The sequence below is a fragment of the Ixodes scapularis genome, unplaced genomic scaffold (assembly GCF_016920785.2).
Source record: "Ixodes scapularis isolate PalLabHiFi unplaced genomic scaffold, ASM1692078v2 PGA_scaffold23__2_contigs__length_901104, whole genome shotgun sequence".
In the NCBI taxonomy this organism is placed as follows: domain Eukaryota; kingdom Metazoa; phylum Arthropoda; class Arachnida; order Ixodida; family Ixodidae; genus Ixodes; species Ixodes scapularis.
This window is the reverse complement of record NW_024609850.1, coordinates 570,961-593,212: the sequence shown is the minus strand read 5'-3', so window position 1 is coordinate 593,212 and position 22,252 is coordinate 570,961. Positions and strand designations below refer to the sequence as shown.

The following is a 22,252-nucleotide window of genomic DNA, read 5'->3' as shown; positions in this document are numbered from 1 at the left end:
TTACACGGCACCGGACTTCCGTGATGCTCTGAAAGAAGTTATAGACCTAAAAGACATAAAAGCTACCGGACAATTCCAGATGGGCCATGTATGGATGGTCACCTGCGTCAACGCTCTCGCCAAAGAAAAGCTTTGCCGCCGTGGCGAGCTGCTCGTTAAAGGCAAGAAATGCCTGGTGATCGACCCAAACACACGGGACCTCAAGATGAAGCTCCTGTGGCTTCCGGACCATCTCGAAGACGGGCGCGTCGTCGAAGCTATGACGCCTTTCGGCACAGTACGTAGCGTTCATCGAGAGAAGTGGCGCTGCCCAGGAATGGAGCACATGGACACCCTGAACAGTGAGGTAAACATCACCCTGCACGAAGGAACGTCGACAGAAAAGATTCCTCACCTACTTCAGGTGTACGGCATGCAGACGCTCGTCATCGTACCAGGAAGACCTCCTTTGTGCCTCAGGTGCAACAGGGTCGGACACATTCGACGGCAGTGCAGAACACCACGCTGCTACAAATGCGGTATCTACGGACACATCGCGGATGCTTGCGTCACATCTTACGCAAGCAAGCTTCGTGGCAAAATGTCCCGTGAGACGGAAGAGCAGTCGGAACTCCTGATGGACGCCTCCGAGGTCGTCGACGCTTCGGGTCACGCCCCGCCGGCCGAAACGTTCGCCAAGTACATCGAACAAGAGCCTCCAAGCAAAGTTCCCAGTACCAGTGAACGCAAAGACGACCCTGGTGGCCTCCCTGAGCCACCTCCACCGCCAGACGAAGACGACGCTTCGTCTATGACATCAGACTCAACGATAGTCGAGGAAGATGCTACAAGGCGAGAGCAGGACACCGCTGAGATCGGTGCAAAGCCCGAAGTCACCGAACCGCCCGTTGAGGCACCTCAGCCAGCTCAAGTGCCAGACGTTGCTGTCATGGGTGGACCGACCAACAGTCCGTCTGCTGATGGGCTCCCTCCAACGCGAGCCAAGAAAGAACGCAAGCAGGCTGGAACCCGACTCAAGCCATACGCCAAACCGCCGGCAAACCTCAAGGTGACCGAGGACAGCCTAAGCGGTGACTTGAGTACGCCCTAAACTTCCCAATGTCTGCCGCCCTTCCTTTACATTTCACGACCTTAAATGTAAGAGGTCTGAGCTCTAAAAGGAAACAGTATCAGCTGCTGCGCCTTTTTAAAGAGGAGAAAGTTGACGTCGCAGCGGTACAGGAGACGAAGCTATCTTCAGATGAGAGTATTGCTGAAGCGTTAGAACCCTTTATGAAGGATTACGAAATTTGCGTTAGTCAAGCTTCAGGTCTCTCCGCTGGGTGTTTTCTCTTCTTTCGTAAAGAGCTTGATTTGTCATCAGTTTCCGTTTTGACTGACCTCGAAGGGCGTCTTATTTCTTGTGACCTTAGCTTTAGACAGATAAATTGGCGCTTCATTTGTCTTTACGCTCCCAATAGCCCGAAGGAAAGAACATCATTCTTTGAAATTTTACCATCGCTTTTTGAGACTAATAGAGCGTTAGTTACAATGGGAGACTTTAATTGTGTTTGTAGTGCAGACGATCGATCGGTATCGCAGACTAGGTATGATAGAAGTGCAACGGCTCTTCAGAGCATGCTTCAAGAGCATAACCTCGTTGATGTGGCTTATAGAAAAGGTGAACCAATACGTTACACTCATTTCCAAGGAATCTCTCACGCTCGGTTAGACAGAATTTATGTCTCGGGCTTTATAATTGACTCAATGAGCGACTACCACGTTAAACCGGTGTTCTTTTCTGATCATTGCTTGGTATCAACTTGTTTTGGTCCGCAGAGACACCGATGTGTTTGTCAACAGTGGGACTTCTGGAAGTTAAACCTGAAACTTCTAAGCGATGATTCTTTCTCAAAAAAGATTCCCATAGTTTTGTCGGACATACAAAAAAACGTTGGCATGCATATATTTGCTAAATGGGATTTCTTTAAACAGGAGGTGAAAAACCACGCAATCGAGCGTTCCACGATCTTATCCTACATCAACAAACAGGAACAACGTGAACTCTTCAAGAATTTAACGACTCTATACGAACTAGAATGCCTTAACCCAGGCGTATATAGTGACGATATCAATGTGGTTCGAGCTCAACTACAAAAATATGAAACAGAAAGGTATCGAGGGGCCATAATTCGCTCTCGAAAGAAACGTTTCCTCCTTGGTGAACAACCTACAAAGAGGTCTCTGGACGACGAAAGGCGATATGCTCTGTCAAAAGAAATCGTAGAGATAAATAGCAATGGGTCAATGCACACCGACACAGCGGACATTGTGAAATCATTCCACCAATTTTACACAAATATTTTTGGAAAATTAATACCTACAAAAGAGAAGGCTGAAGTTGAACAGCTGTTATCACATATGCCGATACTAGACGAGACAGACCGGAAGTTAATCGACGGTCCTATAACCTTGGATGAAATCAAAGCCGCCATCAAATCCCTCCCTAATGGTAAAACGCCTGGGCCTGATGGACTAAGTGGAGGATTTTATAAAAAATACGTAGACATTATTTCTCCTGTTCTACTCGCCGTATTTCAGGAAGCCTATGTCCAGCGAGCGCTTCCGCCTTCCTTTTACCGTGGACACACGGTACTAATACCAAAAACAAAAAACTTGGAAATGTTGAAAAACATGGAAAATTATAGACCTATTTCCCTCTGCAACGTTGACTATAAAATTTATGCAAAAGTGCTCAATGAAAGGCTACAAAGTGTAATCGAAAAGCTAGTAGGTGAACACCAAACCTGCGGGATACGTGGCAGAGCTATCCAAACGAATGCGCATGTTGCCCGTTCAGTACTGGAGTGTGCGTCTGACAACAGTGACCAGGTTGCATTTGTACAGATAGATCTCACAAAGGCTTTTGACCGCGTGAGTCACTCATTTTTATTGGCGTTGCTTAAGCATGTCAACGTGGGGGCGACACTCTTAGATGGAATCCAGCTATGCTATTTCAATTGTTCTACAAGGCTCATCGTAAATGGTATACTATCTGACGAGATTAAAATACAATCTTCCGTTAGGCAGGGCTGCCCGCTATCCCCGCTTCTTTTCGCCCTGTACATAGAGCCGTTGTGCCTTAGCGTCCTTAGGAGCGACGATGTTCAAGGATACTCGCTGGCCAATGTTAAGGTTAAAGTCCTCGCCTACGCAGACGATGTTGCATTTTTCTGTTCGGACAAGAGAAGCGTTGAGAAGGCACTTGATCTCACAGCGCATTATTGCGCGGTAACAGGAGCCTCAGTAAACCCATCGAAATGCAACGGTTACTGGTATGGTTCCTGGGCCACGAAACCCCGTATTTTTGCTGGGATAGCGTGGAACAGGAGTCCCCTTACCTATCTCGGAGTACCGCTCGCACAAATTCGTAGTAGCGTAACCTACTGGTCTTCCCTGGCAACCACATTGAAAAGAAAAACAGACGCGTAGAAAGGAAGAGACATTTCAATTTTCGCTAGAGCCAGCGTTTGTAATATATTTCTGGCTTCAAAACTTATGTACGTGCTCCAGGTACTTCATTGCTCTCGAACCAACATCCAAAAAATTCATCGAATATTTGCTACGTTTATATGGTGTTCAACTTGGGAACCCATAAAAAGGGATAACCTTTTCCTTCCCCTGGAATATGGCGGTTTAGGATTGTGCCATGTATTTGTCCGTCAGTTGGTCTCCCGATTTTTTTTCTTTAAGAATGCCAATCACGATTTCCTCAGAGTAATCCTCCAACGACGTCTTGCTGAGAGTTTAAATTATCTGGTTGTTTCAAATGGCGAAATTTACCAAGGTAGGCCTTGGGGCTTTCTAAAGGAGGTGGTAGACACATTTAGCTTTCTCAAAGCGAGGTTTTCACTGGAATATCTGTTCAGTGTGTCCAGAAAGGAATTGTCAAGAAGCATTACCGAAAGCCTGTTTTCTCTTCCACTTTATCGTACCCGCTTCACGCTGGAACCCATCAGTGACGTATTTAAAAGAGTAAAGAAAATGGGAGTGCCTCCGTCAACCAAGACGTTTTTCTTTAAACTCCATACGTCCACTTTGCCCGTAAAAACTTATCTCCAAAAAAGGGGAATATTTGTTCCCTGGACAGTTAATTGTAGATTATGTAATAAGCCAGAGACGATAGAGCACTGTTTTATATACTGCAATGACGCGTTTTTATTTTGGGACGTGCTACAACGCACGCTAAAAAAAGACTTAGTCCTCAACGATTACAGCCTTCGCTTCCTACCGTTTTCAGAAAACGAGACCGTCCCGTATGACATGTTCGCGCTTCTGGGATTACATAGTCTCTGGAAGTGTCGTATGATAGATAGGCATGCGGAGAAACCACGCACGACGAAATCGCTTTTTTTACAACAAGTGGCGCAAGTCAGAAGTATCTATGCCTCAAAACTAAGCCAACCTGACTGGTTCCCCATGTTTGATGCATGCCTTGGGCTTCCGGATTTTTGATAAAAATGTACCTTGCGCGTGAGTGACTTTCGCTCAAATGTGTCAACTACAAGTTTTGTAATTTTCTCTAAGGTATTTCTAATGGCCACATGTTCAAGATGCCAAATGAGAAAAAAAGGAAACGTGTGATAGTTGTTTGTAAATAGGTTGCTTTTAGCGCATGTTTGACTGTACATACAGGTATGACTGATCGTGTGATGTGGTATTTGTAAAATAAGTAATAAAGATATAAAAAAAATGGGGCGTGTGGCCTATCTTGTTAGCGCGCTATGCTTGTGATCATATGGTCAATGGTTCGAATCCCGAAAAATTGAATATTTTTTAATTTTTTTTATTATGTTTTTTTTTGTTTGTATTGATTTAAATATTTGCTATGTTTTTTTTTTTTTTGCGGTCGCCGGCCCCCTACTTTCGGGTAAAAATCACTGAAAATGTAAAAATAGGAAGTGCGAGCCCAAGTTTGAATTTTGATACATGCACAAGCCGTGGCCCTCTTGTTTTGCCGAGATAATTCGCTCCCTCCGTGCTAATAGGTGGGTCAGTGTAATAGGCAAGCGCCGCAAATCCTTTCAACGAAGTAAGGAAGGTAATAATAATGGGAATATTGAGAGAAAAATGGGAAAATGCGTAAGTGGTCAAACTAGCTGCCACAGTGAGGCAGCCAAAGTTTGACTGAAGGCGGTCATCTTTACCCACTATTCAAACGAAAATACCGCTACTTTAAGGCAGTTATTTACCTAAGCTCATAGCGCGCTACGTATTAAGCACATTTCTAAATTTTCTGACTACCGGAAAGTAGTACTTAATTTTGTTCTGGTACATCCTGGTTTCACTTATCGGGGTTGCACTCCGCAGTTTTACTTCTTTATTAGGCCTAGACATGTTTTTATTTCTGACATCCAAGAACAGTGCGGATACTTAAACTAGCTAGCAGAAACGGTATCGTTCGGTGTTATAACATTTGTTTCGTAGCGTCAAGGGGTCACGTTCACAAACCCGGCAGGGCAGACATCCACAGCGCATTGGTGTTTCTCGTTTTTTTCTGCTAAAAAAAAAAAAGAAAAAAAAGGAAGGTTTTTTTTTTATATTCCCGCTTTTCTGGTGCGGTATGTCTATAACATAAGCTATCGGGATTCGGGCGACAGATCGTCTGGCTATGTGAACATTTGAAATATTTCTGTTAGATGATCGTAACTAAGACATTTGATTCCTGCCTGAATCAGCATATTTTCACACTCAATTAAAATTACTAATAACATGGTCTGAGGAGATTTACGTGCCTTTCGTGGCGTCGTGAGCAATAAATACAATTACTTTTTCTGGTTTCTGGAGAGTAATGTTTATTATTGTTTTTGAAGCTCAAAGCGGGTGCTCAATCCTGCCACGTGTTTTGTTTTTTTTTTTTCATTCGGAGGCTCCGCTACAGTGGCGTCACAAGGGGGGGGGGGGGGGGGGGGTGTCGCGGCGGGCTACCGCCCCGGGTGCCCCTGACCCTCGCGACGCCACTGATCCGCTATACCGTTTTTATTTTTTATCCGAGTCAAACACGTGCGTATACCACCGGACGTTAAGTATAGTGCATCAAATTAAACTAGATTCCTGAAAAAATATCGTTCGTCGTTGTAAAATTTATTTTTCGTGGCGTACGTGTTCAGATTCTCAATATCCTGAATGTGCTTTCCTCGCCGCATTGTTTTTTTTTTGTTTTTTTTGTTTTTTTTTGCGGTAAAACACGTCAGCCTTGGCACGCTGGGATCAAATACGCCAGCGTCGGCAGTCATTTACGAAGGATTTATCAACGCAAACATTTCCCCTCGCTATTCATGCTATTCATGCCGCAGTTGGTCGGAATCTCAATGATGTGACTGCATAGTGAAAACGGCAAAAAAATAAAAATAAAACGATGTCGGTCAGCAAACGGAACTTCAACGGCAGGACTCGCCAGCGTGAAGAGCAAAGCGCAGATTCCAGAAAGTTACTGAACTTCCATGTAAATACTGGCCATCAAAGACAGCAAAATACCGATGCCGGCCAGTTACTGGAACCTCCATGAAAATACTGGCCAGCAAAGACAGCGAAAACACAATTCCGGCCAGTCACTGTAACCTCTGCTCAACTGGCCAGTTCGTAAGACGAGACGCCAACGCCGGACGGGGCCGGTGGCTCAAGGGCGCCCGTGGCCGGGCGCCGCATCCTGTTACAGGACCGGCCAGCGTAGTCCCGATACCGACCGACGCGGTGTGCTACCTGGGTACATGCATTTTGCTCAGGAAAAACTGCTTGCTTTTTGTTTTTCAGTCTGTCTCCATATTTGTCTTTTTAAAACATGCTCTTCTTTTAGACTTAATCACTATTCTGCTGCAAGATGATTGCATTTGTTCATGTATACTCATCAGTGCACTAGCTTTTTTTCTTGTTTTGTTTGCGCTTCACTGGATATCTGTATAACAAACCTAATAAGAGTCCAGATAAGTCATGTCCTGCATCTATTTTGTCTGTTGCCTATAAACATATAGATTTATTGCTCTGCATTTTGGCAATACGCTTTTTCGCTAGAATACAGAACTCATAAGGTCACAACACAGAACACGAAACTGACTTCGGAACAATGTTGACATAAAGTATTGATGCCTGTGCATTAGAAGCCCCATTTCGAAGAAAAGCCCGCGTGGTCGACGTCGTCGGCGTAGTGTTCTGCGCACTGGGATGAACGATGTAATTAAAAAAAAAAGACTTACAAAAAAGTTATATTTTGCATGATTTCTGTAGAATATATTTTGAGGGGCACATTCACAGGCTTCCCATAGGCGTCACACATGTCCCGTGTAGCTACACAGAGCGCCCCCTAGCGTGTGGCATCCCTACAGCAGCCCGCACAATGTCGCACTTGTCCTATGGGATGCTAGGCTCTATCCCCACAGGCTGCAGGGTACCTACATCAACCCATAGAATTTCCTACATGTCCCATAAAAGCCAGAGTTTTATCCCCACAGACTCTGTGGGTCACCTAAAGAACCCCCACGGGCTGTGTGGGTTACCCAAAGAAGCCCCCACAGGCCGTGTGGGTTACCCAAAGGACCCCACACAGTAACCCGCATGTCCCATAGGCCCACAGGCCTGACCCCACAGAGATTTCAGGACACCCATACAACCCCATGGGTGCCCCATAGAGACCTCTAGGACCCCACACAAATTTTCTGTGGGTGCTCTGTGGGCATTTGGACCAGGGATTCCAGTAAAAGCTACAGGGTGATTCAAGGAGAGGCCAGGCTCTTTATATCGACCGCAAAATTCGGTTTCTTAACCTATCGCGCTACAATTTTGTGCAGCGTTGCCTACAGAAAGAGAGGTCTATCGATAATCGACCAGTGTCATCGTTGGCTAGTTGCCACACATGTCACTCAAACCGTAGCAGGACTTGTTCTGCGAATCCACGTAAATGCCGCAGTATCAAGCGAACATAAAAAAAAAACTACCCAAGGCTGCGGTGACAACCACGAAACGACGGGAAGGATCAAAAGAACCACACACACACATGAGAGCAGCGGGCTGCAGCAGTGTGGGAGGCTTAAAGGGATGCTTAACCGAAATCTGGATTCCCCAAAACACGCGGCAAAAGCGTGCAACTGGATGCTGCAAACACCAAAACGTCACTCGCACAGCGATATCTCGAAAGGATGACCGCATTTTTCAAAAAAAGAGGCGCATTTGGCAGGAATGTTGTCGTCATGTTTCTCCGAGAAGGAGAGGGAACGGCCTCGCGTCTTCTCCGCCTCGCGGCCTTGAGGGAGCGAAGCGAAGAGAGGAGGAAACAAGGTATCTTGACGTCACGCGTCTCGTCGGCCTGGTTCAATCTAGACTTCTTTTTCCAAAAATACGGCCGTCCATTTGAGTTTCGCCTTACTACTAGTGTTGTAGGGATTGTAGCGTTCCGCCTACATCTCCAGCATGGTTTTTTTTAAATACCAATTTCGGTTCACCTTCCCTTTAACGTCGTCGACCCATCTCTTGCTCGCGTGCGCTCCCTGCGGCGATGACTGGATTTTTTTCGGTTCCCTTCTCTTCTGAAAGTCTCAGCGTTCCTTTTCAAACAGTCAGCAGCTCACACACAGCGTAAATTTACCAGAATCGGAGCCCACGTCGCAGCGGACTGGTTCATTCGAAAAATGAAGGGGCTCTGCGGGACTGCACGTGGTCCCACGGTTACGGGGATAATAATAGATATAAAATTGGTACTTTCAACCGTAGTAGCGCGTTGTATATTATGTTTATATGATATATATAAATAATGAATTGTACAATACTGCGCTTTTAAAACATATATGATGTCGGATAAACGCGGTCGGATGTTTCGAGCGAAACATCCGACCCACGACGGAAGTGAAAAACACTGCTTTCCGCCGCGGCCTCTTTTAAAATTCATAAGTCGAGAACAAAAAATCAGACGAACTTGCGGTTTGTGGCGGCTGCGTTTTTAGAGACGACGCCATAACATATATCTTTTTCAGCGAAATTAAAAATTCGATCCTTTTTTGCTTGCACGATTTGCGATGAAATCACCCATATATATTTCCGCGCGCGCAGCCGGCCAAGTGGGCAGCGCGCGCGTGGCCTAACGGTTATCACGTCTCCCTCCCACGCGAAAAGCCAGGGTTCGATTCCTGGGAGCGACGCATCTTTTGTTATTCCTGCAATTTAGTTTTCTGGTAGATTCGAGAACCCTGTTGCTTGTTCGAGGTCCGAATGTTCTACGCGTCGAACATTCTAAGCCGACTATTCCAGAAGCTCACTCGTGTACAGGTCCCGTCAAAGTAAAACGGAGCGCCGGATCGGCGACCGAACTGCCGCGCTATCTAGCAGCGCCGGCTGGAACTGATAGGCTACGTTAAAGGGAAGATGGGGCACTTCTACATTTGAGAAAAAACGCTTGAATTGCGTTCATTTTGCCTTTAGATTAACAGATATCAAAATTGTATTTCAATGCGACTCGCCGGAGAGCCATACGAGCAATTTCAAAATAGGGCTGAAGCCCCGCCTCCCTAGCCTTGGGCAGCCAAAAGAGCCGTCGATGACGTCACGGACAGCGACTGTCTTTCGCGTTTTTCTCGTGTTTAACAATACTTAACGCAGCAAATGGTTTGGGTATTCGTGTTCACGGGATAAAAATACACTAGAATTCACTTCTAACTCATTTTTTCCAAGAAGCTCCGTAGCTTCCCTTTAAGTACAAAACGAGCGTGTTGGTAACGGTAATTAGACATGAGGAAGATACATAGAAAGGGGGGACGGACAACGAAGACTCGACAGGCTACATCTGCGCATGCGAACGTGCCTTCTGCTGGGGCCTCCGTTTTTTTCTTCGCACCCACACGTTATCGGTGGTTCGAGCAGCGCAACGCTCTTCCCAAACTTTACGCCTGATAGCACATGGAGCGGTGCTCATCGACAACACTCGCCCCTCTCTCCCACTTGCCTTCAGTGTTATCTCCCCGTATGAGCCCGAGTCGAACACCTAGCGGTGTTTATCGGAACAGCGTTTGGCAGCTCGAGACGCCGATAATGCGAGGATCAAACAAGAAAGACGGAGGACACCACGAACGGCACGCGCGCATGCGCAGACGGCACCTATCAGTTGCAGCCGGCGCTGCTAGATAGCGCGGCGATGCAGTTCGGTCGCTGCTCTGGCGCTCCGTTTTACTTTGACGGGACCTGTACATAAGGGGCTTCGCATGGCGAGCCAGAGTCAGAGGGGAGGAAGTGGTTGAGTGGGCTAACGCGTCTCAGCTCGGAGCGTGGAGCGAAAGCTTGCGCTGGGAACCTCCTGGGTTTGATCCCCGCCGCCCCCGCCCGTTTCGATCTGGATGAGTTTCGTACCGGCACGCGTTCGTGTGATCACTACTGCGTGATGCACGTTAAAAATCCCAGGTTAGCGGTTGTACCGCTCTGGCCGAATTTCTCATCTACAGCTAAGAGACCGATTACCCGTTGAGGCGCATCTCCATCAAGGCTGTATAAACATAAAGAGCAAGCCAATTTTTTTTTTTTTTAATAACTTGTCTTTAAGGGAGGAAGTGGCCGAGTGGGCTAACGCGTCTCAGCTCGGAGCGTGGAGCGAAAGCTTGCGCTGGGAACCTCCTGGGTTCGATCCCCGCCGCCCCCGCCCGTTTCGATCTGGATGAGTTTCGTACCGGCACGCGTTCGTGTGATCACTACTGCGTGATGCACGTTAAAAATCCCAGGTTAGCGGTTGTACCGCTCTGGCCGAATTTCTCATCTACAGCTAAGAGACCGATTACCCGTTGAGGCGCATCTCCATCAAGGCTGTATAAACATAAAGAGCAAGCCAATTTTTTTTTTTTAATAACTTGTCTTTAAGGGAGGAAGTGGCCGAGTGGGCTAACGCGTCTCAGCTCGGAGCGTGGAGCGAAAGCTTGCGCTGGGAACCTCCTGGGTTTGATCCCCGCCGCCCCCGCCCGTTTCGATCTGGATGAGTTTCGTACCGGCACGCGTTCGTGTGATCACTACTGCGTGATGCACGTTAAAAATCCCAGGTTAGCGGTTGTACCGCTCTGGCTGAATTTCTCATCTACAGCTAAGAGACCGATTACCCGTTGAGGCGCATCTCCATCAAGGCTGTATAAACATAAAGAGCAAGCCAATTTTTTTTTTTTTTTTAATAACTTGTCTTTAAGGGAGGAAGTGGCCGAGTGGGCTAACGCGTCTCAGCTCGGAGCGTGGAGCGAAAGCTTGCGCTGGGAACCTCCTGGGTTCGATCCCCGCCGCCCCCGCCCGTTTCGATCTGGATGAGTTTCGTACCGGCACGCGTTCGTGTGATCACTACTGCGTGATGCACGTTAAAAATCCCAGGTTAGCGGTTGTACCGCTCTGGCCGAATTTCTCATCTACAGCTAAGAGACCGATTACCCGTTGAGGCGCATCTCCATCAAGGCTGTATAAACATAAAGAGCAAGCCATTTTTTTTTTTTTTTAATAACTTGTCTTTAAGGGAGGAAGTGGCCGAGTGGGCTAACGCGTCTCAGCTCGGAGCGTGGAGCGAAAGCTTGCGCTGGGAACCTCCTGGGTTTGATCCCCGCCGCCCCCGCCCGTTTCGATCTGGATGAGTTTCGTACCGGCACGCGTTCGTGTGATCACTACTGCGTGATGCACGTTAAAAATCCCAGGTTAGCGGTTGTACCGCTCTGGCCGAATTTCTCATCTACAGCTAAGAGACCGATTACCCGTTGAGGCGCATCTCCATCAAGGCTGTATAAACATAAAGAGCAAGCCAATTTTTTTTTTTTTTTTAATAACTTGTCTTTAAGGGAGGAAGTGGCCGAGTGGGCTAACGCGTCACAGCTCGGAGCGTGGAGCGAAAGCTTGCGCTGGGAACCTCCTGGGTTCGATCCCCGCCGCCCCCGCCCGTTTCGATCTGGATGAGTTTCGTACCGGCACGCGTTCGTGTGATCACTACTGCGTGATGCACGTTAAAAATCCCAGGTTAGCGGTTGTACCGCTCTGGCCGAATTTCTCATCTACAGCTAAGAGACCGATTACCCGTTGGGGCGCATCTCCATCAAGGCTGTATAAACATAAAGAGCAAGCCAATTTTTTTTTTTTTAATAACTTGTCTTTAAGGGAGGAAGTGGCCGAGTGGGCTAACGCGTCTCAGCTCGGAGCGTGGAGCGAAAGCTTCCGCTGGGAACCTCCTGGGTTTGATCCCCGCCGCCCCCGCCCGTTTCGATCTGGATGAGTTTCGTACCGGCACGCGTTCGTGTGATCACTACTGCGTGATGCACGTTAAAAATCCCAGGTTAGCGGTTGTACCGCTCTGGCCGAATTTCTCATCTACAGCTAAGAGACCGATTACCCGTTGAGGCGCATCTCCATCAAGGCTGTATAAACATAAAGAGCAAGCCAATTTTTTTTTTTTTAATAACTTGTCTTTAAGGGAGGAAGTGGCCGAGTGGGCTAACGCGTCTCAGCTCGGAGCGTGGAGCGAAAGCTTGCGCTGGGAACCTCCTGGGTTTGATCCCCGCCGCCCCCGCCCGTTTCGATCTGGATGAGTTTCGTACCGGCACGCGTTCGTGTGATCACTACTGCGTGATGCACGTTAAAAATCCCAGGTTAGCGGTTGTACCGCTCTGGCCGAATTTCTCATCTACAGCTAAGAGACCGATTACCCGTTGAGGCGCATCTCCATCAAGGCTGTATAAACATAAAGAGCAAGCCAATTTTTTTTTTTTTTAATAACTTGTCTTTAAGGGAGGAAGTGGCCGAGTGGGCTAACGCGTCTCAGCTCGGAGCGTGGAGCGAAAGCTTGCGCTGGGAACCTCCTGGGTTTGATCCCCGCCGCCCCCGCCCGTTTCGATCTGGATGAGTTTCGTACCGGCACGCGTTCGTGTGATCACTACTGCGTGATGCACGTTAAAAATCCCAGGTTAGCGGTTGTACCGCTCTGGCCGAATTTCTCATCTACAGCTAAGAGACCGATTACCCGTTGAGGCGCATCTCCATCAAGGCTGTATAAACATAAAGAGCAAGCCAATTTTTTTTTTTTAATAACTTGTCTTTAAGGGAGGAAGTGGCCGAGTGGGCTAACGCGTCTCAGCTCGGAGCGTGGAGCGAAAGCTTGCGCTGGGAACCTCCTGGGTTCGATCCCCGCCGCCCCCGCCCGTTTCGATCTGGATGAGTTTCGTACCGGCACGCGTTCGTGTGATCACTACTGCGTGATGCACGTTAAAAATCCCAGGTTAGCGGTTGTACCGCTCTGGCCGAATTTCTCATCTACAGCTAAGAGACCGATTACCCGTTGAGGCGCATCTCCATCAAGGCTGTATAAACATAAAGAGCAAGCCAATTTTTTTTTTTTTTAATAACTTGTCTTTAAGGGAGGAAGTGGCCGAGTGGGCTAACGCGTCTCAGCTCGGAGCGTGGAGCGAAAGCTTGCGCTGGGAACAATCCTGGGTTTGATCCCCGCCGCCCCCGCCCGTTTCGATCTGGATGAGTTTCGTACCGGCACGCGTTCGTGTGATCACTACTGCGTGATGCACGTTAAAAATCCCAGGTTAGCGGTTGTACCGCTCTGGCCGAATTTCTCATCTACAGCTAAGAGACCGATTACCCGTTGAGGCGCATCTCCATCAAGGCTGTATAAACATAAAGAGCAAGCCAATTTTTTTTTTTTTTTAATAACTTGTCTTTAAGGGAGGAAGTGGCCGAGTGGGCTAACGCGTCTCAGCTCGGAGCGTGGAGCGAAAGCTTGCGCTGGGAACCTCCTGGGTTTGATCCCCGCCGCCCCCGCCCGTTTCGATCTGGATGAGTTTCGTACCGGCACGCGTTCGTGTGATCACTACTGCGTGATGCACGTTAAAAATCCCAGGTTAGCGGTTGTACCGCTCTGGCCGAATTTCTCATCTACAGCTAAGAGACCGATTACCCGTTGAGGCGCATCTCCATCAAGGCTGTATAAACATAAAGAGCAAGCCAATTTTTTTTTTTTTAATAACTTGTCTTTAAGGGAGGAAGTGGCCGAGTGGGCTAACGCGTCTCAGCTCGGAGCGTGGAGCGAAAGCTTGCGCTGGGAACCTCCTGGGTTTGATCCCCGCCGCCCCCGCCCGTTTCGATCTGGATGAGTTTCGTACCGGCACGCGTTCGTGTGATCACTACTGCGTGATGCACGTCAAAAATCCCAGGTTAGCGGTTGTACCGCTCTGGCCGAATTTCTCATCTACAGCTAAGAGACCGATTACCCGTTGAGGCGCATCTCCATCAAGGCTGTATAAACATAAAGAGCAAGCCAATTTTTTTTTTTTTAATAACTTGTCTTTAAGGGAGGAAGTGGCCGAGTGGGCTAACGCGTCTCAGCTCGGAGCGTGGAGCGAAAGCTTGCGCTGGGAACCTCCTGGGTTTGATCCCCGCCGCCCCCGCCCGTTTCGATCTGGATGAGTTTCGTACCGGCACGCGTTCGTGTGATCACTACTGCGTGATGCACGTTAAAAATCCCAGGTTAGCGGTTGTACCGCTCTGGCCGAATTTCTCATCTACAGCTAAGAGACCGATTACCCGTTGAGGCGCATCTCCATCAAGGCTGTATAAACATAAAGAGCAAGCCAATTTTTTTTTTTAATAACTTGTCTTTAAGGGAGGAAGTGGCCGAGTGGGCTAACGCGTCTCAGCTCGGAGCGTGGAGCGAAAGCTTGCGCTGGGAACCTCCTGGGTTTGATCCCCGCCGCCCCCGCCCGTTTCGATCTGGATGAGTTTCGTACCGGCACGCGTTCGTGTGATCACTACTGCGTGATGCACGTTAAAAATCCCAGGTTAGCGGTTGTACCGCTCTGGCCGAATTTCTCATCTACAGCTAAGAGACCGATTACCCGTTGAGGCGCATCTCCATCAAGGCTGTATAAACATAAAGAGCAAGCCAATTTTTTTTTTTTTTAATAACTTGTCTTTAAGGGAGGAAGTGGCCGAGTGGGCTAACGCGTCTCAGCTCGGAGCGTGGAGCGAAAGCTTGCGCTGGGAACCTCCTGGGTTTGATCCCCGCCGCCCCCGCCCGTTTCGATCTGGATGAGTTTCGTACCGGCACGCGTTCGTGTGATCACTACTGCGTGATGCACGTTAAAAATCCCAGGTTAGCGGTTGTACCGCTCTGGCCGAATTTCTCATCTACAGCTAAGAGACCGATTACCCGTTGAGGCGCATCTCCATCAAGGCTGTATAAACATAAAGAGCAAGCCAATTTTTTTTTTTTAATAACTTGTCTTTAAGGGAGGAAGTGGCCGAGTGGGCTAACGCGTCTCAGCTCGGAGCGTGGAGCGAAAGCTTGCGCTGGGAACCTCCTGGGTTTGATCCCCGCCGCCCCCGCCCGTTTCGATCTGGATGAGTTTCGTACCGGCACGCGTTCGTGTGATCACTACTGCGTGATGCACGTTAAAAATCCCAGGTTAGCGGTTGTACCGCTCTGGCCGAATTTCTCATCTACAGCTAAGAGACCGATTACCCGTTGAGGCGCATCTCCATCAAGGCTGTATAAACATAAAGAGCAAGCCAATTTTTTTTTTTTTAATAACTTGTCTTTAAGGGAGGAAGTGGCCGAGTGGGCTAACGCGTCTCAGCTCGGAGCGTGGAGCGAAAGCTTGCGCTGGGAACCTCCTGGGTTTGATCCCCGCCGCCCCCGCCCGTTTCGATCTGGATGAGTTTCGTACCGGCACGCGTTCGTGTGATCACTACTGCGTGATGCACGTTAAAAATCCCAGGTTAGCGGTTGTACCGCTCTGGCCGAATTTCTCATCTACAGCTAAGAGACCGATTACCCGTTGAGGCGCATCTCCATCAAGGCTGTATAAACATAAAGAGCAAGCCAATTTTTTTTTTTTTTTAATAACTTGTCTTTAAGGGAGGAAGTGGCCGAGTGGGCTAACGCGTCTCAGCTCGGAGCGTGGAGCGAAAGCTTGCGCTGGGAACCTCCTGGGTTCGATCCCCGCCGCCCCCGCCCGTTTCGATCTGGATGAGTTTCGTACCGGCACGCGTTCGTGTGATCACTACTGCGTGATGCACGTTAAAAACCCCAGGTTAGCGGTTGTACCGCTCTGGCCGAATTTCTCATCTACAGCTAAGAGACCGATTACCCGTTGAGGCGCATCTCCATCAAGGCTGTATAAACATAAAGAGCAAGCCAATTTTTTTTTTTTTTAATAACTTGTCTTTAAGGGAGGAAGTGGCCGAGTGGGCTAACGCGTCTCAGCTCGGAGCGTGGAGCGAAAGCTTGCGCTGGGAACCTCCTGGGTTCCATCCCCGCCGCCCCCGCCCGTTTCGATCTGGATGAGTTTCGTACCGGCACGCGTTCGTGTGATCACTACTGCGTGATGCACGTTAAAAACCCCGGGTTAGCGGTTGTACCGCTCTGGCCGAATTTCTCATCTACAGCTAAGAGACCGATTACCCGTTGAGGCGCATCTCCATCAAGGCTGTATAAACATAAAGAGCAAGCCAATTTTTTTTTTTTTTAATAACTTGTCTTTAAGGGAGGAAGTGGCCGAGTGGGCTAACGCGTCTCAGCTCGGAGCGTGGAGCGAAAGCTTGCGCTGGGAACCTCCTGGGTTCGATCCCCGCCGCCCCCGCCCGTTTCGATCAGGATGAGTTTCGTACCGGCACGCGTTCGTGTGATCAGTACTGCGTGATGCACGTTAAAAATCCCAGGTTAGCGGTTGTACCGCTCTGGCCGAATTTCTCATCTACAGCTAAGAGACCGATTACCCGTTGAGGCGCATCTCCATCAAGGCTGTATAAACATAAAGAGCAAGCCAATTTTTTTTTTTTAATAACTTGTCTTTAAGGGAGGAAGTGGCCGAGTGGGCTAACGCGTCTCAGCTCGGAGCGTGGAGCGAAAGCTTGCGCTGGGAACCTCCTGGGTTCGATCCCCGCCGCCCCCGCCCGTTTCGATCTGGATGAGTTTCGTACCGGCACGCGTTCGTGTGATCACTACTGCGTGATGCACGTTAAAAACCCCAGGTTAGCGGTTGTACCGCTCTGGCCGAATTTCTCATCTACAGCTAAGAGACCGATTACCCGTTGAGGCGCATCTCCATCAAGGCTGTATAAACATAAAGAGCAAGCCAATTTTTTTTTTTTTTTAATAACTTGTCTTTAAGGGAGGAAGTGGCCGAGTGGGCTAACGCGTCTCAGCTCGGAGCGTGGAGCGAAAGCTTGCGCTGGGAACCTCCTGGGTTCCATCCCCGCCGCCCCCGCCCGTTTCGATCTGGATGAGTTTCGTACCGGCACGCGTTCGTGTGATCACTACTGCGTGATGCACGTTAAAAATCCCAGGTTAGCGGTTGTACCGCTCTGGCCGAATTTCTCATCTACAGCTAAGAGACCGATTATCCGTTGAGGCGCATCTCCATCAAGGCTGTATAAACATAAAGAGCAAGCCAATTTTTTTTTTTTTAATAACTTGTCTTTAAGGGAGGAAGTGGCCGAGTGGGCTAACGCGTCTCAGCTCGGAGCGTGGAGCGAAAGCTTGCGCTGGGAACCACCTGGGTTCGATCCCCGCCGCCCCCGCCCGTTTCGATCTGGATGAGTTTCGTACCGGCACGCGTTCGTGTGATCACTACTGCGTGATGCACGTTAAAAACCCCAGGTTAGCGGTTGTACCGCTCTGGCCGAATTTCTCATCTACAGCTAAGAGACCGATTACCCGTTGAGGCGCATCTCCATCAAGGCTGTATAAACATAAAGAGCAAGCCAATTTTTTTTTTTTAATAACTTGTCTTTAAGGGAGGAAGTGGCCGAGTGGGCTAACGCGTCTCAGCTCGGAGCGTGGAGCGAAAGCTTGCGCTGGGAACCTCCTGGGTTCTATCCCCGCCGCCCCCGCCCGTTTCGATCTGGATGAGTTTCGTACCGGCACGCGTTCGTGTGATCACTACTGCGTGATGCACGTTAAAAACCCCAGGTTAGCGGTTGTACCGCTCTGGCCGAATTTCTCATCTACAGCTAAGAGACCGATTACCCGTTGAGGCGCATCTCCATCAAGGCTGTATAAACATAAAGAGCAAGCCAATTTTTTTTTTTTAATAACTTGTCTTTAAGGGAGGAAGTGGCCGAGTGGGCTAACGCGTCTCAGCTCGGAGCGTGGAGCGAAAGCTTGCGCTGGGAACCACCTGGGTTCGATCCCCGCCGCCCCCGCCCGTTTCGATCTGGATGAGTTTCGTACCGGCACGCGTTCGTGTGATCACTACTGCGTGATGCACGTTAAAAACCCCAGGTTAGCGGTTGTACCGCTCTGGCCGAATTTCTCATCTACAGCTAAGAGACCGATTACCCGTTGAGGCGCATCTCCATCAAGGCTGTATAAACATAAAGAGCAAGCCAATTTTTTTTTTTTTAATAACTTGTCTTTAAGGGAGGAAGTGGCCGAGTGGGCTAACGCGTCTCAGCTCGGAGCGTGGAGCGAAAGCTTGCGCTGGGAACCACCTGGGTTCGATCCCCGCCGCCCCCGCCCGTTTCGATCTGGATGAGTTTCGTACCGGCACGCGTTCGTGTGATCACTACTGCGTGATGCACGTTAAAAACCCCAGGTTAGCGGTTGTACCGCTCTGGCCGAATTTCTCATCTACAGCTAAGAGACCGATTACCCGTTGAGGCGCATCTCCATCAAGGCTGTATAAACATAAAGAGCAAGCCAATTTTTTTTTTTTAATAACTTGTCTTTAAGGGAGGAAGTGGCCGAGTGGGCTAACGCGTCTCAGCTCGGAGTGTGGAGCGAAAGCTTGCGCTGGGAACCTCCTGGGTTCGATCCCCGCCGCCCCCGCCCGTTTCGATCTGGATGAGTTTCGTACCGGCACGCGTTCGTGTGATCACTACTGCGTGATGCACGTTAAAAAGCCCAGGTTAGCGGTTGTACCGCTCTGGCCGAATTTCTCATCTACAGCTAAGAGACCGATTACCCGTTGAGGCGCATCTCCATCAAGGCTGTATAAACATAAAGAGCAAGCCAATTTTTTTTTTTAATAACTTGTCTTTAAGGGAGGAAGTGGCCGAGTGGGCTAACGCGTCTCAGCTCGGAGCGTGTAGCGAAAGCTTGCGCTGGGAACCACCTGGGTTCGATCCCCGCCGCCCCCGCCCGTTTCGATCTGGATGAGTTTCGTACCGGCACGCGTTCGTGTGATCACTACTGCGTGATGCACGTTAAAAACCCCAGGTTAGCGGTTGTACCGCTCTGGCCGAATTTCTCATCTACAGCTAAGAGACCGATTACCCGTTGAGGCGCATCTCCATCAAGGCTGTATAAACATAAAGAGCAAGCCAATTTTTTTTTTTTTTTAATAACTTGTCTTTAAGGGAGGAAGTGGCCGAGTGGGCTAACGCGTCTCAGCTCGGAGCGTGGAGCGAAAGCTTGCGCTGGGAACCTCCTGGGTTCGATCCCCGCCGCCCCCGCCCGTTTCGATCTGGATGAGTTTCGTACCGGCACGCGTTCGTGTGATCACTACTGCGTGATGCACGTTAAAAACCCCAGGTTAGCGGTTGTACCGCTCTGGCCGAATTTCTCATCTACAGCTAAGAGACCGATTACCCGTTGAGGCGCATCTCCATCAAGGCTGTATAAACATAAAGAGCAAGCCAATTTTTTTTTTTTTAATAACTTGTCTTTAAGGGAGGAAGTGGCCGAGTGGGCTAACGCGTCTCAGCTCGGAGCGTGGAGCGAAAGCTTGCGCTGGGAACCACCTGGGTTCGATCCCCGCCGCCCCCGCCCGTTTCGATCTGGATGAGTTTCGTACCGGCACGCGTTCGTGTGATCACTACTGCGTGATGCACGTTAAAAACCCCAGGTTAGCGGTTGTACCGCTCTGGCCGAATTTCTCATCTACAGCTAAGAGACCGATTACCCGTTGAGGCGCATCTCCATCAAGGCTGTATAAACATAAAGAGCAAGCCAATTTTTTTTTTTTTTTAATAACTTGTCTTTAAGGGAGGAAGTGGCCGAGTGCATTCTGTTTCCGGCACTCGTATCGAGCGGACGCAGGGTCATGAGCTCCCAAGGAGCGGCGATAGCGGCCGTCGCCGGCCGTGGTATCTCGGCTGAATCATCCCCGGATCCTTATCGAGTAGTACTGCCCCCCCTGCCATCAGGAGATATGTTTTTGAACTCGGTGATTCTTCACGCCGACATCACAGGACGCCCGTACAAAATTGAAGATTTCAAGGGCGAACTGCAACGCTTGGGCGCCCTTCCTGCCCTAAAAGCGGGAGGGGCGTACCAAATGAATCATGTGTGGCTCTTAGCGTTCCAGTCGGCGGACGTCCCGCGGAAGTTGCTTGAAGCCCGGGAGCTGCAAGTCAAGGGCAAGAAGTGCCTCGTCGTAGATCCCAACGACGGTGAGGTACGCCTAAAGCTTCACTGGCTACCCTTTCACGTGAGCGACGACTTGGTTCGACGAGCGCTCGAGCCGTACGGCAAGGTGAGCGAGGTTACCCGCGACACGTGGAGAACGGAAGGCTTTGCGGGCGTCCAATCCACAACGCGGTTCGTGAAGATGACACTCAAGAATGGCATTACCAAGGACACTCTTCCGCACCAGCTGCGTGTGCAGGGAGGTAATGTGCTCGTGTTGGTTCCCGGGAGGGCCCCCCTATGCCTTCGTTGGAAGAGGACGGGTCATATCCGCAGGGACTGTCGTGTTCCTCGCTGTGATGAGTGCAACCGAGTCGGACACGAGAAAGAGAACTGCGCCCGCACTTACGCAGCGGTGACAGAAGTTTCCGTAGCCGGGGACTTCGACGAGCGCGCCATGGACGAAGAAGAGGCTGAGGCAGCCGCGGCGAGCACCACGCCGGGAGGGTCCGCTGCTGTGGTTTTGACGCCATCCGAAGAAGTAACAGAGAAGGATGCACCGGAGAAGGGTGACCCAAGCTGCACGATGGAGGAGCCCCCGCTCAAGGTACCGTGCAGCATCCAGCAGACCAGACCACTCAACAGCGAGCCTCAAGGAGACACGGACCCGGGCAACGCAGGCACTCTAACCGACGGCGAGTCGGAGATGAGTGAATCTGAAGATGCCGTTTTCAAGCAACCACCGGATGTTCGCTCTGCAGAGGCTTCCACCGCAGTGCGAACAGAGCTGAAGTGGCGCACGGCGATAGCACGGAGAGAGCGATTCAACCCCAAGCCGCGAATACCTACGGAAGAGCGCCGGCGGGCTGCACCCCCGTAGGTAGGTCTCCTCGGCTTTCGTTCTTCGGTACCGGTCCTTTTCTCGCAGACGCGCAACTTGCAGCCTTTGTCCGCGACTGCCGGCAGCTTGTGCTTAACTTCCCACAACACACGCGCTGGGACGTATAAAGCTTGCCACCCTTAACAGTGTAAGCCTGATCGCCCAACAGCGGAAACAGTGGGTCCTTAACTTACTTTTGCAAAAGAAAATAGACGTTGCTTTTCTGCAAGAAACCAAACTTAGTACTGATAAGCAGGTGGAAGTCATGGCTCACTTTGTGAGAAAGCACTACGACTGCTTTACCTCCAAGGCGAACGCACAGAGTGGCGGGGCGGCTATATTGATAAAAAAATCCAGAGGCATCACGATTTGCCCTGAATGGGAAAATGACTTTAACGGTCGGGTCTGTGCGGTGGAAGTTCTGTACCAGGGAGAGCTACACAAGCTTGTTTCGGTCTATGCCCCAAACGAGATAGTGGAAAGAAAGCAGTTTTTCTCTAGTCTCCGGCAATACGTTGACACATCATGCGAAATTGTATTGGCTGGCGATTTTAATTGCGTATTGCATGTCGCAGACAGCTCGAAGGCTTTGCGGTCGGACAGCAGCCGCGTGGAACTTCGCAAGATATTACGGGACTTCGATTTGCAAGACGCAAATGAATTTGCTGCGGGCCCATGCTTAGAGTACACCCACTGGCAGGGTACATGCCATGCAAGGCTGGACAGAATTTACGTTTCAAGTGAACTTGCGGCAACCAGCTCGGCATACGAGGTTCTCCCGCTGGCATTCTCCGACCACGCCCTTGTAACTGTTGCTGTTGGGAAGGTGGCTCCCCAGACAAAGAAGTCGTCATGGTGGAGTGGATGGAAGTTGAATGAAAGCCTTTTAGAAGATGAGCTGCTGCGCGCAGAAATTAAGAACATAATCGGGGAGAAAAGCGACGGGAAGATTGTGGACGCAGTCATATGGGAGGAGTTGAAACAAGATATCAAACTGGCAGCCTTTAGGTTCAGCCAAGAGAAAGCCGCCCGAAAAAAGGCGGTGAAGC

General features: G+C 49.7%; 1 protein-coding gene across 1 annotated transcript; it reads left to right on the top strand.

The window, feature by feature from the left end:
• The first annotated feature begins 3,522 nt into the window (after positions 1-3,522).
• On the top strand, positions 3,523-4,494 carry LOC120843561. The gene has a single exon (XM_040214957.3). It carries the CDS (start codon positions 3,538-3,540, stop codon positions 4,492-4,494), a length of 957 nt encoding a protein of 318 aa, XP_040070891.2. The 5' UTR covers positions 3,523-3,537.
• The last annotated feature ends 17,758 nt before the right edge of the window (positions 4,495-22,252 follow it).

Coding starts and splice junctions, on each gene's coding strand:
- LOC120843561 (XM_040214957.3), top strand. CDS start 3,538: ATGTACGTGCTCCAGGTACTTCATTGCTCTCGAACCAACATCCAAAAA.